At 42.0% G+C, this 13,837-nt stretch overlaps 1 protein-coding gene across 3 annotated transcripts; it reads right to left on the reverse strand.

Annotated features, from left to right (window-relative positions):
* Positions 1-26: 26 nt before the first annotated feature.
* Positions 27-13,689, reverse strand: LOC132256456 (kinesin-like protein unc-104). 3 transcript variants are annotated; one of them, XM_059752884.1, is made up of 18 exons: positions 13,492-13,689; positions 9,841-10,095; positions 9,542-9,784; positions 8,959-9,399; positions 8,490-8,653; positions 8,284-8,423; positions 7,979-8,020; positions 6,999-7,133; positions 6,168-6,932; positions 5,704-6,076; positions 4,322-4,577; positions 3,510-3,835; positions 2,687-3,437; positions 2,436-2,625; positions 1,659-2,166; positions 1,275-1,601; positions 1,107-1,208; positions 27-1,042 (listed from the first exon to the last, which is right to left on the reverse strand). In XM_059752884.1, the coding sequence occupies exons 2-18, from the start codon at positions 10,021-10,023 to the stop codon at positions 967-969; spliced, it is 5,022 nt and encodes a 1,673-aa protein (XP_059608867.1). In that variant the 5' UTR covers positions 10,024-10,095; positions 13,492-13,689; the 3' UTR covers positions 27-966. The 3 variants fall into 3 exon arrangements, with proteins under 3 accessions (XP_059608867.1, XP_059608866.1, XP_059608868.1); XM_059752883.1 differs by having other exon boundaries at positions 3,510-3,853; XM_059752885.1 differs by lacking the exon at positions 7,979-8,020.
* Between the last annotated feature and the right edge of the window lie 148 nt (positions 13,690-13,837).

The raw sequence follows: 13,837 nt of genomic DNA on the forward strand, positions 1-13,837 counted from the left end.
GCGCGGCTCTTCTTTCCTTTTCTTCGCGGTGTACAATTTCTTTAGCTAACAAATCCATCTACAAAAGTTTTCTCACTTTTTCCACCTTCTTCTCTTCACTTTTTTCATTCTTCATTGTCAATAATAAATATTAATAAAAACTATTTACACAAAAAGTTTTGCTTTTTTTACCCACAATTTTTTTTTTACCATTTCCTCTTTTTGTTCACCTTTTTTTTGGTTTATACTTTTCTTTGTATACAAATAAAATAATTAATGTCATCACAGAGCAAAATTAAATTACAATAGAATTCATAGGGAGGTTTTTTCTTCTCACAATCTTGTAAATTTCAATAGTTTTTTTCTTCTTCTTTATCTTTCTTTAAATTATTAAGTGATTATTACACATTTAATAAATATGCTTTTTTTCTGTAATACAATAATATTTCATCTATAGTGTAAATTAATAATTTATAGTATTTTTTCCATTTTCTTTCCTTCCTTTCTTTCTTTCTTTTTTTTGGTATATTTAGAGATTACTTTGCCTCAATTTCTCTTCTCTTTTCCTCTTTAGTACAGTTAATTGATAAATCATTCTAGTTGAATTGTTAATAATATTTTTGTAGTGTATATTATATATATATATATATCTTTTACCTGCCTAAATTTTTAAATCTCATCCCTTCTTCATGTCTCTTCATTTATCGGCCTCACGATGAAAAATCCATTTTGGTGTCTTTCTTTTGAGAATATAAAGGATAAAAATACAAAAATGCCTTTTTATCAAATACTATAAAAATCATTTAACTCTTTCTTTTTTTTCCCCCCAACAATTCCCCAATTCAACACTGTCAAGGGACAAAAATCTACCTAAAATGTCTAAAAATGATATTCAACATTACTAAAAATCAATCAATCAATTGATGTCACAGATCAAAATAATCACTGATTTTAATACACCAAAACGGATTCCATCGTGATTGTGTCTCATTTGCTGGAGTGCTGAGACGATGTGACGCCCTGAGCGGCTGAAGAATCCACATTTCGTCGAGCCAGTCGTGATCTGAAGCGAGAAAGAGAGTTGAATGTCATTGCGGAAGGAGGGAAAATCCATGTGGCTTTCTCACCTTATTTGACCCGCAAGCAGAGGATTGATGGCGTACAGCCAATCGTGAACTTCCTTATCGCCCAGAGTCTGCAGAAGATAGCCTCTGTGCTTGGTCACCACACTGCAAAAAACAACACCATCCAGTCAACACACACTGTTCTTCCCCTAAAACGGAACATGTTCTCACCTGAAAGTATTGGGAATCTTCACCATGGCCGCCTGATCTTCGCTGCACTCAACTTGTGCCGTGCCCAAGTTCAGCACCGCCCTCTCGACTGGATCCTTCTCAGAGCGGAAGATGAAGACGTATGGTCGACGCACAGTCACCCAGCGCTTCTTCCAGCCCGATCCGCCGTGCTCCAGCACATTCAAGTATCCCTTGCGTGCCACCACGGGACTCACGCGGATCTCCTCCAGCTCCGGAACATACAAGCGCAACGGCAGCGCAGGTTGTGGCGCCGGTGCGGGCGCTTCCCAGCCATTGGGCACGTCCACGCGCTCAGGCGAGCAGAGTCTACAAGTGCAAGGATGTAAATCTCTCGAGCATTCCGCGAAGATTACACAAACTCACTCAATTGAGTTGCCAGAAATGTAGCTGGCCGTCAAGTCGGCGCATCCCTCGTCACCTGGCGATGCGTCAATCTGCGCCATGGCGCTGTCCTGGTCAGCCTTCGTCCCGATTCGTCCCTGCACGAGGTGGATGCACTTGAGCAGCAAGTCCTGCTCACGCTGCGTGTACTCACGCTCCGGCATGAGCGCCTGCTGATCCTTGATGGGCGTCTGCGGTGACGGCGGAATTACCATGTGCACTGGCGAGGCGCCAGCGCGTGCCGCCAAATTGCACACATCCTTCTCCGTCTTTGTGGTCGGATTGGGATTCGTGTCCATGCCCAATCGCTCTCGCAGCATCAACAGATGGCGCACACGACCGACTTCCTCAAGCCGCGTGAGTTTCTCCAATTCCCACTGGTGATCGAAGATGAGGGAGTCTCCGCGCGGACGCCAGCCGTGAAGATTCTCCTCGCCACGCACATATGTCGAACTGGTGTCCAAGACTCGACGCTGACGACGCTGAACGCCTACAAAGAGAAGCATTAATAGATAAAGAAAAAGTTTCTGCACTGCCGCCAAGCACTAACTAAAGAACTTCTCATGCCCAAGGAGGAGATATTATGATCTGAAGTGGCATACAGCTCTGTTATGAGTTCAGTTTTCCGTCAGTTCTAACAATCTGACAAGCATCTAAACAATATAAATCATTGAGGCATTGATCCAATATTTTAGGCATATTATGTCCCCCTTGCTCATGCCAATTCACATCTATTCACACTACAGCACATTCTGCTACCTGGACTACCTGCTTCTGAGGCTCGTCGAAGAGAGAGCTCATACACGCCAGACAGGCGATTCGCCTCCGGATTACGATACTGCCCTGAGAAGAGATGCTTCAGTGATCGCGGTCCAGTTCTGGCATCACGTCCATAGATGATCATGCTGAGATCCTTGGTCACAATTGCCGGTCGAGCACAGTTCTCCAACTGTAAACAGAGAGTTTGTAAAAACCAGCATCTTCACAGCATACATTACGCCGATCCTCACCTCAAGATAAGCACTCAGAGTGATGTAAATTGTCTCTCCAGCCTGTGTGACGCGATTGAGCAAACTTGAGTTGTGGAGACTGGAATCCCAGGCAGCCTCGAAGCGGAAGAATGACCGATCGTCACCAGGCACGTCGAGCACTTCACCAGGGAACAATCCCAACGACAGCACGCACGAGTCATCGTCCATCTCGTCAGCCGATTCGGGTGTGTTCCTTATGCGTCCCACCACCAACTCTCTGATGTCCTTCCACTTCACCTCGGGCGTGGGCTCGTGCACAATCGTGATGCGGATACGCCGCTGAATGCCCTGGTGCAGTAGGAAGAGTCCACGGCATGGCAGATCATCACTGTGCTCCACCACGGCGGGCACATATTCGCCACTCGGCGCCAATTCGCAGATCTCAAACCACACGAGAACATCATGCTTTGCCAGCACCGTCGATGACGGTGGGCAAGGCAGAGGACCGAACTTGGGACTCCGCACAGGTTGACTGATGGGAATACTTGGCGGAAGCATTCGCCGCGGTGGCGGACGCGTCTGACACTCTTGCTTCGCATCCTTGTGCAGTGGATGATTCTGATAGTGCCCAAAGATCTTGAACATGATGGGCTGCGTCTTGAGATACTCAATGAATGACTTCGTCACTGGCACCGTCACATTTTGCACGTGATAGAAGCCGAGCGGCGATCCTGATCCACTATTCTTCACTGGCTCAGTTGAGAATGCTTCCTCGTGGCGATGCAAGAAGCTGTAGATAGAATTCTCAGACATTACATCCACTGAATTACCTTGCCCTATCAATAAATTTCTCCACACTCACTTGAATTGGCAGAAGATGTCTGCATATTCAGCTGCAATTCCTGTTGCCTGCAAAACAGTCACGCGAAAAGTGAACTCCTTGCCAATTTGCAAGTGTTCTCCTGGCTCTTCAGTCGCCTCGTGCACTTCAGACGACACACTCGAGTCACCACGACCAGAATCCGCATCCTCAATCTCCACCTCTTCCACCTTTCCACACTCCTGACCCTCAATGAAGCGATCATCGCGCTCCTGCACCAGTGATCGATACTTGGGCTTGTGCTCCTCATCGAATAGAATCCTCGCGGACTGTTTCACACCATTGCTCACATCCAGACTCTCCTCATCCTGCAACACATGAGATTTCTACCATTCGCTCCAGTTAGTCAAGCAGATATTCTTCCCACAAATACACACAAACACTGACTACCAGTGGCGTGGAAAATCGAAACATTCATTCTGGTAAATTTCATTGACCATTGAGTCTTTCAGAGTTTATTCAATTCGTATAATGTTAGAAGCAATAAAATGGACTCTAAATCGTTAAATTTTGGCTAAAAATCCACGCAAAAGATCGTAAAATTGACTGCAGTATTTTACTACTTCATAGACTTTAAATTTGTTGCTTTATAGACAATCAATAAACATCATAAGATGACCCATTTCTATCCACTAAATCAGCTTCTTCCACAAGAAATATGATAAAAGAGAATATTTGTTAAAAGAGACAGTCGAGACAGACCATTTGACAAAGTGTTTCGCCACTTAAAAACCCACAACAAATCTACCACAAACTACACTCATAGCAATACACAGTCAGACAATTAGACTCACCATGACCGGCTGAACAGCCACGCGCAAGTATCCGCGCACATCGCCTCGCTCATTCACGATGGCCACCTTGTGAACGAGTGGCACAGGATAGAGCAAATTGCTCAAATAGACAAACGATCGTCCGACCATCCTGAACCACGGGAAGCGATCGTAGAATGGATCTCCACCCGTGAGACTCTCCACATTGTAATCTGGCGATGTTGGGCTCAGTTCTGCCTCATTGTGGTACATTTCCCTCATCAATTCCAATCGTTGCCTATACAGAGTGACAACACATTAGTTTTCCACCGTGTGTTCTTCTGAACACATGACACAATCATCATTCGCAAGCTTTATGAAACAGCCATGAGAAGCTTAATCCGGGATTCAAGGGTGCTGAAGCTGTGACACAGAAGCTTTCGAAAAATTTAGAAGGAAAAAAAATGATGCAATGTGTATTGTTGTCTACAAGAAAGTTCTCAACTATATGCAATTCTACAGTGTATGTGGTTGATTGGAACCAAATATGATATTCTTATGAGAAAATTAAAGAAGAAAATCATCCTCAAAGGCATGAGGCGCTCTGTCGAAGCGCATGGGAGGTGTTATAATATGAATGTAATATTAAAATCAACGTTCAACATAAAGTCATATCAAACAGAAGAGACAGAAGTGATGATACAACAGCAAAAGAATGGTGTTGATTATATCTCTTGCACTTTGTCCAAGTCATCACTTATACTTTGTGTGTGTATGTTTTGTGTGCTAACCTAGATGGCAAGAGATTAGCTAATGAGAGTCTTGATGCATTTGCACACGCCGCCGCCAAGCATTGTAGTATTTCCTGCTGCTGTCCACCACCATCCAGAGCCTCCACACTCGCCCCACTGGCGTCCGGAGACACCATCAGTCCCAGGGCTTTGCATGAACCACTCGTTGGCGTCTCCATGCCACTGATCATCGGTGGACTCTCCGCATTGTATATTTGGCGCATCAATTCAAGCCGACAGCTAATCGTTTTTTTTTTGTTAGCATTTCATTTTATATTCGGTATTAGCAAAAAGACATTGAATTGAAAAGAAAAAAATACCGTGTTAAACCCAGGAAAGAGCATTGGACGGTTTTAAGGAAGAATACAGTAACACTTTATCCCTAAATCATCATGATTCCCAAATACATTTATTATCCATTAATAACCCAGACAATTTGCCTTTGAGGATAAAATCATTGAGTGAACTCAAAGAGAACATGAGGGAAAGATATAAAAAGTAACGAGAAAACCTCTATTGAAATGCACTTTGCAGGAAAGTAATTGTAAAAAAGAAAAAAACTCCTCTAGTGTGTTCACAAATGTCTCTAAAGACAATATAAAGGCAATTGAAAGACATCGAGAAACTACTCACCGCAACTTCTCCAATGTCCAGTAGTGCGTGGCGCCATTCTTCGTGTCCGTAACTTCAACGGCCACAATTGTCCTCGGTGCAGGATTCCCACCGAATTCATCCTCATTGCCAGATGTTATTGCACCCAAAACACCATTGCTGGCCGCCAATTCTGGCGGCAGTGGCGAATATAGAGTGTCTGTGAGGAGTGTAAACTGGAATTGCACTTTCTTCTTCAATTCCACAGAAATGGCATTCGCCTCCTTCAGGAATATCGCATTTCCCCACAAATCATCTCTCAAGGATGTGAATTGATGGATGCGCCACTTCCTGAACGCCCAAGCCGCCAATCCAGCCTCTCGTGCTGTCCAGCACGACTCAAACAGCGGATTGACTGTAACAACATGAACAAGATGTTGAAAAGGCCTTCGTTGATACTTGAAAAATACTCGCATATTTAATTAAACATTAATGACAGAACTCACCAAATATGCTGTCCTCTTCCGGATGGAAATCCTCCGGAGTGTAGCTGCTGTACATCGACATGGTCATCGACTGTTCCTCCACTTGTTTCTGCAATGCATCAATTCGCGCCTCGTAGGATTTGCGCTGCTCCTCAAACTCCTGATCAGCCTGTAACTTCTCCCGCTTGAACTGCTCCTCCAGTGCCACCAGACGCTTCTCCATCTCCGCCTTCAGGTCAATTCCCTGCTTCTCCAGCAATTCACACTGGGCAAAGTTCCAGTCCACCGTTTCACCATTGCCTGGTGTCTCTGTCACTGCCTTTTCACGTATCTCTCTCGCCTGTTCCGGATGTGTGAAGCGGAACACGTGATTCTTCCCCAGAATCACACGAGAGCCCGTTGTCAGGACCTCAGGCTCAGTCAATTTTCGCCCATTGAGATACACCAGAGCATCTTTGTGTGGCACCAGAGTCACCACGCCGCTCCTATTTTCAAACATCACGTGCTCCTTGAGGATATACGGCCCGGACAGCTGAATATCCTGCGGCAAATTTGCCTCAGCCGTGCCAAGGCGCGTTATGCCATCCTTGATGTAGTACAGAAGACACTCAGACAACGTGGGATCCTCATTGAGGTTCACCAAGTGTGGTGTCATCTTGGGCGAGAAGACACCCACAGTGTTGCCATCCTCCTTCACAGCCACACCCATTTCGGCAAAGACAGCCTCGCGTTGGAGGCGAATCTGCTCTGTGCGCTTGAGTTTCTCCTCCCAAGTCTCATTCAATTCTGCCAAAGGGAAGAGCATCGCATTTAAAGAGTGAATATTAAATTTTACAGACTCCATTAACTCACCGGCAATCAATTTCTCACTGGCCTGTAGCTGATCCACTGCCATTTCCGTGGTTGATCCCGTTCTGGTGCGTCCTTTATTGGGTGACGTTGGCATGTTCTTGATAATACTCTCAGATTTTGAGTTGATTTCATCCTCTACAAGTATTTTAGAAAAGAACAAACAAATTACCATCTCTCCTCAATGACATTAATTGTTTGTTTTTTTAGCAAACAAAGACAGAGAATGAAGAGAAAATCTCAATATTTCCTGCCAATAGCAAAATGATAGAAAATTAAAAAATTTGCTTATAGCGCATTTGAGATTTCTCTCTCTTCTCGTGTTTTCAAATAGATGCAAAAACACTGAGAAGCACAAACTAAAGTGATAAACAACTTAAAAAAAAAGATTTGTTGATAAGGCTGGACTAAAATCTTCTTCAAGTCGAATTTATATATCGAATTATTTGTCCTGAAAATGAAATTTTGTCACATTTAACATTCCCAAATTTGTCAAAACATTAGTAATTTTGCACGCTTTTTCTGCATTTAGATATACTTTGGTCCAGCCCAACGTTGAGAGCTGTGTTCTCTTTGTAAATATATGATGCAAAAATGCCAAGAAAGCCTTTTTTTTCCATATTTTAGCTGGTTCACAACTTATAATAAGAACAAGAAGAAAAAAATCATACAAAATGCCATTGATTTCTTTTGTGAAGGACAGACAAAGAAAAGTGGGATAAAGAATAAAGGTGGAAGGGTAAGAGAAGTGTGATATAATTTAGCGCCAAATCTCAAAATGAAAATTGACTCTCTTTGCTCAATTTATCTGGAGCTCATTCTATGCTTCACACACAAAATATATAGCAATAAGTGGTTGTGGAATTGCATTGCCTCTGGAGGGATATTTTGTCTTTGTATTTCTTGGTATTCTTTGCTCTGTTTTTTTTTTAATTTAATTTGCTTTTGTCTTACAGATGCGATTTTAGCCGTCATCTACTTACTATTGGGATCCCGTTTCTCACAAACCACTTTACCGTCCGGTCCTACATGAAAATAATTTTGCACTTATCTAATTTTACAGGAAAAAAGTATAATATAAATGTGTTTTTTTGGTTTTTGCTTCTTGGAGATGCTTGCAATTATCTTGCATTCAACTCAGACAATAAAAAACAACACTACAACAAAGTCTCTCTCCCCACATAGAGAATTTGTATTATAGGAAGAATAAGAGCTCTTTCATCTATCCACTCTTCTACCAAAGCTACATCATTGAGTGATTGTGCGTGAAAATGACAACATTGCTTACCTTCTTGCACCTCAATTCCTTCAGCACGCAGAAGCTCACGCAGCTTCTGAATCTCCTCCTTCAATTCACGAATAAGCTTAGCATTTGCATCCTCATTGACCACAGCTTTGCACACAATCTGCTTCGCACGATCGGCGTATCTGAAAGATTTTGGCCAAAATAAAATTAGTGAAAATTGTGTGCTTTATAAGCCTCCATTTTCTCACCTCAAAGTACTCAATGTCTCATCATAATTTATGTCAGCTGGAGAAATTGCAGCTATCATCGCCGTCTTGGAGTTTCCGCCCAAATTCTCTCTCAGCAACCATGTCAAGACGGAGTCGCGATAAGGAATAAAGTCTGCCTTCTTTGACTTCTTGTTCTTAGACGCCTGAAAAACACACCCCAAACAGTTAACAAAATTCCACAATATTCACATTTGAGTGAAAAAAAAAGATTCATATTTTAGCCAGCATTTTGTTAACACAATCAATTCAACTCACCGACTTTAGAATGAAAAGCATTTCGAATGATCCGCGCATGTATTAAGCATTTTGAGGAAGATGAATAAATTTAGTGTCAATTTTCAAATACAAATTTTGCAAGACAACAAGATGAGCTTGAGAATAGAAAGAAAGAAAGATGATGCACTTGAACAGACAGCAAAAACACAAAAGACATGACTTGTCATCTCACCATTTCCGCCAACGCCGAGATGACTTTGCCCAGCGTTGTCAAGCTCTTGTTGATGTTGGCTCCCTCCTTGAGTCGCGTCCCCTTCGCCCCTGTACTGTCCGCCCTCTCGCTGCCCGCCAAATCCACCAGACTGATCTTCGACACCTTCTCCGTGATCAAATCCGTCACGCCATCGTGTCGGCGTTGCGTGAAGAAAATCGTGAACACCGCATGAGATCGTGAGCTTGTCTCATTCATATTTGTGGCAGCAACAGTTCTCGCCTTGTTGCCCTCGTCAATCAAGTCGTGAATATCATTGTAATCTGTCACGGCCAGCTTTGACAGATCCTCAACGTACGGCCCTAGCAAAGGATGCTCGCGCACCCTGAGATTGCCTTTATTCTTCGGGTTCAGCAAATCACGCACGCGCTCGCAGTATATCTCCATGTAGCTCACTTCAACCTGTTGGAAAAGGCAGGGAAATCACGGTCTTATCCACCATCTTCTGTGACAAAATTTGACTTAATTTGAAAAGTAATTGTGAAGTAATTAAAAAGGCTTTTTGCATCTTTTACTATATCATAAAAAGCCCAAAATAACTTACTGTGTATTTCAAGTCCTCCGACGCCGTCTCGGCAATGCGTCTGAACAGATCCTTGCACACCATCGGAATGATGCCCTCCTGGCCCTCCACCTCCTGCCGCCCCATCATCGTGTACGACTTGCCAGCGCCCGTCTGGCCATAGGCGAAGATGCACACGTTGTAGCCATCGAAGGAGTGCTGCAGCATCTCCTCACCAATGTCACCATAAACCATTGATTGTGTGGTGAAATCCGTGTCACTTGCCTGCAACGGAAATCCAATTAAAAAGGAATCCCGCGGGAAATCCAAAAAAAACTCACATCGTGTGACCAATACGAGTAATCAAAGTTGAATCTCTTCACAGAGTCATTCGTGCCTGGCGGCACTTTGGGATTCACAATGGACGTCGTGGCACCACTCATCTCGATGATGCACTTCGACTCACGCGCAATTTCGCGCGAATTAAACGGGCGCACACGCACCGCCACCTTCACAGACGACATCCTGATGTCTTTGGCGCTCAAGCACAGCTGGAAAACACCGGCGCACGGAGACGCTCAGTTAAATTGTGTAAGCTGCAAAGAAGAAGCACTGTAAGACATATTTGATTACTAAGAAACAGAGGGAAGGAATACGACAAGGAAATCAGTTTAATCAGCTAACTACAGTAGCGAAAAATTTTTAAGACATAAAATATGTTTTCACAAAAATCCATTTTTTTCTGAAAAATTCGATATTTCTTGCAATTTTTCGAACATGTAGGCTTAAGACAAAAAATGTTTAGAATTTTATGATCTCTCAAATGGCGTTGAGACCATGGCGATATCTCAATTCGGGGCCGAGATATTGCAAAATGCAGTGAAATGTACATATAAGGACAGCGAAAATGTTATTAAGACACTGCATAATTTGCACTAAATCCGTGTTTTAATCATAATATTGGCTAGGATAATTACATTAAATCATGTGTTTGGAATGTCTAGAAGACATCTGCATCATACGCTGCCTTGACTTAGACTTGAAAATTTGCTTTTTGTATGCTTTTCTCTACCGTTTAATGCTTATGTACCATTTCTTAATTTCTTAAACGTAACCGCGGCCCAAATCCGGTCCACAGGTTTTTGATAAACTGTAGAATACGAGCCCGAGTTGATCGTTCAAGAACACTTAATGTAGGTGTTAAAATTACAGAAGTTTGCTTTTAGAATGTATGATTTTTAAACAATTTCTTATTATAGGGTTCAGAAAATTATTAATTTCTTATAGATGCATTGCAAGAAAATGGACCAAAATAGCGTTTAGATATTCTCTAGCGTCCAAGCAATTCATAATGTTGCATATTATGCCCATGCCATGCCGTTAAACCCAGCATTGTAGCTATTACTGCTCAAAAACATACTCCGAAAAACTAAAATTCTGTGATCAAACTAAATAGTCCAGAAACTCCACTCAAAAAGGAATGAGACGAACTGTACGCAAAGTTAAGATAATTTTAGGTATTCTCTAATAGAAAAAGGTATATTAGGCACCCATAGAAGCAAAACCTTGATTAGTTTATTGATTGCACCAAATCTGCCCAGATTGCCCAGGTTCAAAATTATGAGACAATAGAAAGCAACCATAAAACTCAAGGAAACTTAAGTTCTTCAGTCTCTAGAAACCAACAAAGTTCACAAGTCACAAATTCATAGAAGAAATGATAATCCAGATGAGATGTTTATCTCTTTGACTATAAAAGGAATGTGAATTAAAAGAATTCTCTCAAGAAGCTGAGAGATAAATCGATAATAGACTTATTGCATTGCAATTCCAAACGTCATCAGTGAGATAATTCCTTCTCAAGCTCATAATATCCTTAACGGCATGAAAAGAGAAATTGTAATGTCAAAGGCAAAGACATTGGATGTGAATTCTCTTGCACAATCCATGATTAGTAAATAGACAAAGACGTTACAAGGACAAGGAGAATCTCAGTGTCTTTTCCACACCAGATAAGGATAAGAGTTTCTAACAACCCTCTCAGAAATGTCATCAACTTCACCAATTTGCTCACAATTCCTTCTCAAGGCTTCGAGTGAGAGTGAGAATTTTTTTTTTCAGAGATTGTATCACATTTAAGAATGGCTTCAAAGTTTCCAGAAAAAAAAAAACCTCCAACCACCCTTCAGACAGAGACATTTTCTCCACTCCTCCTCCTCCTCCTCTCGCCAATTCAGGCGCGCGTAGGTGGACTTGCCAACATTGTCTTTCGCCAGTATGAAATTTCACAGACGTGCTTTTGCTCTCTCTCTTTCTCTCTTCTTGCTTTCCTCCCCCCCCCCCCTCAACTTGAATATTTCACCAAGGAAAGTGCAAACGCAAAAAAGAGACATTTCCCACTGGAGACCATGAAAATGGGAAGCATATGGAGCCCCCAACAGATGGAGAAGGAGAACAAAATCACCCCATTGAGAGAGAATTTATTCGATATGCTGTATCATAGCATTAAAATTCTCCCCGGAGAACTTTTTCCCCAATATTGAATTTCACTGTGTGGTGCATAAACAAAGAGTAATACGAAAAGGAATCTCTACACAATTGAGGAGATAAAATGCCAAATGAAAGTCATTGGCGCGATTGATGTGCGTGGGTTGTGTTATCACCATAATATTTGTCATATGTTTAATTCTTGCTAAAGTCAATTTTAGTAACAAAAATCACTTTCTTTCACATGAGAGAAAAAAAAAACTCCCAGATATATCTGGATGGAGAGAAGAACATTGAGGTGGTTGGAAATTGAGCGACTGAATCACAGACGTGACTCATGCAAAGGCAGAGAGGATGAGTGGAAATTATTGAATTTCTTCTCGCTGTTCAACATTTCCTTTTTGCATACATATTCCACATATTTACAGGGATTGAATTTCATATTTGAAACACAACAGACTTTTCCATCTCAGAAATTTTCTCATTTCCATTCAAGAATCTCTCTAAATGATTACCATAAAGTACCACCTTGATGGAATCTATTGAGATTTATGCACAAAGAACCATTTGCAGGTGTTTTGCACACAAAGAAAAAAAATCCTTATATAAAAAGCTTTACATGAGAAAAACCCATTTCAATATATCATAATTATCCTTCAGTCGATATTCGCCTTACCATTTTCCACACTTGCTGCTCGTCTTTTTCAACCCAAAAATTCCACTGCGTAATTGCATATTTAATGCTCATCCCCCGAAAATTACGTCGCCATTCTCAGAGAAGAAAAAGCATCTCAATAATCTCCCTTTAAGCCTTAGCAATTTGCAGAATATGTTTAATGTTGCATCACAAGTGGGATGGTTTAATTGATTTCGACCCAAAAGTCTCACACAAATCCACTTCAATGGACATGAATAAGTCCCTAGGATGAGTCATCAGGCTATTAAATATTGACAAAATAGACCTAGAGAGCAGATTGAGAGGGTGAGAAAGTGTAGATGTTGACGTCTTACTCGCAATGCAAATCCTTTCCAGGAACTTTCACTTCATTACGTGCACTTCCGCCAATCTTTTGCCACTTTGAATTCAAAGGAAATTCAGGGAATTTTCACAGGAATTTTCATGTGAACAACATATAGTCCACAAAATGGCGCTACATCTCCTCTCCTTGACTTCCTCAACACAGAGTGAGAGTGACGAGAGAGAGAGGGAGGAAAACGCGTTGTGCCGCGATGGAGACATTACAGAAGGACGCAAGCGTGGTGGAAATCAGTTGGAAAGATGGCTGAATATTTTCACATATACATTTCATGGGGATCTTTTCACACCAATCATCTTCCCATCTCCTGACCTCCTTCAATATCTTTTATTATTCCCATCAAAAATTCTCCCCCAGCAATCATGGTAAATCTCATGCCATTTGCAAATGCTCAAACATCCCTTTCAACACTTTCACCATTTAGATATTCCAGTATTGATTAATTTTTCACACTCACACAAATCTTACGTTTATTTCTCTCCTGCAGAGATTGCCCAGAAACTTCCTCCACGCAGTGACTCTTCACATTGGACACACTCTTTCTTCTCCCCTTCTGCACTGATAAATCCAGATATAATCCCTAAAACAAGGAATCCCAATCAGACACCGTTCGGTGCTGATGAACCGCTGGAGAGAGACTGAAAATGGCAGTGCAGCTCAACAGTCTCGAGACTCACTCTCGTGAAGAACAATTTCATTGGCGCGCGCATAAGATTCCAGTTATTGATTGATACACATTTCATGAAATTGTGCGCGCGCATTTCTCCATTACACATCTTTGACGTAAAGCGCCACCCCCCTCTCAAATTCACCA

This window comes from Phlebotomus argentipes, unplaced genomic scaffold, assembly GCF_947086385.1.
Source record: "Phlebotomus argentipes unplaced genomic scaffold, Phlebotomus argentipes genome assembly contig_5, whole genome shotgun sequence".
NCBI classification, from domain to species: Eukaryota; Metazoa; Arthropoda; class Insecta; order Diptera; family Psychodidae; genus Phlebotomus; species Phlebotomus argentipes.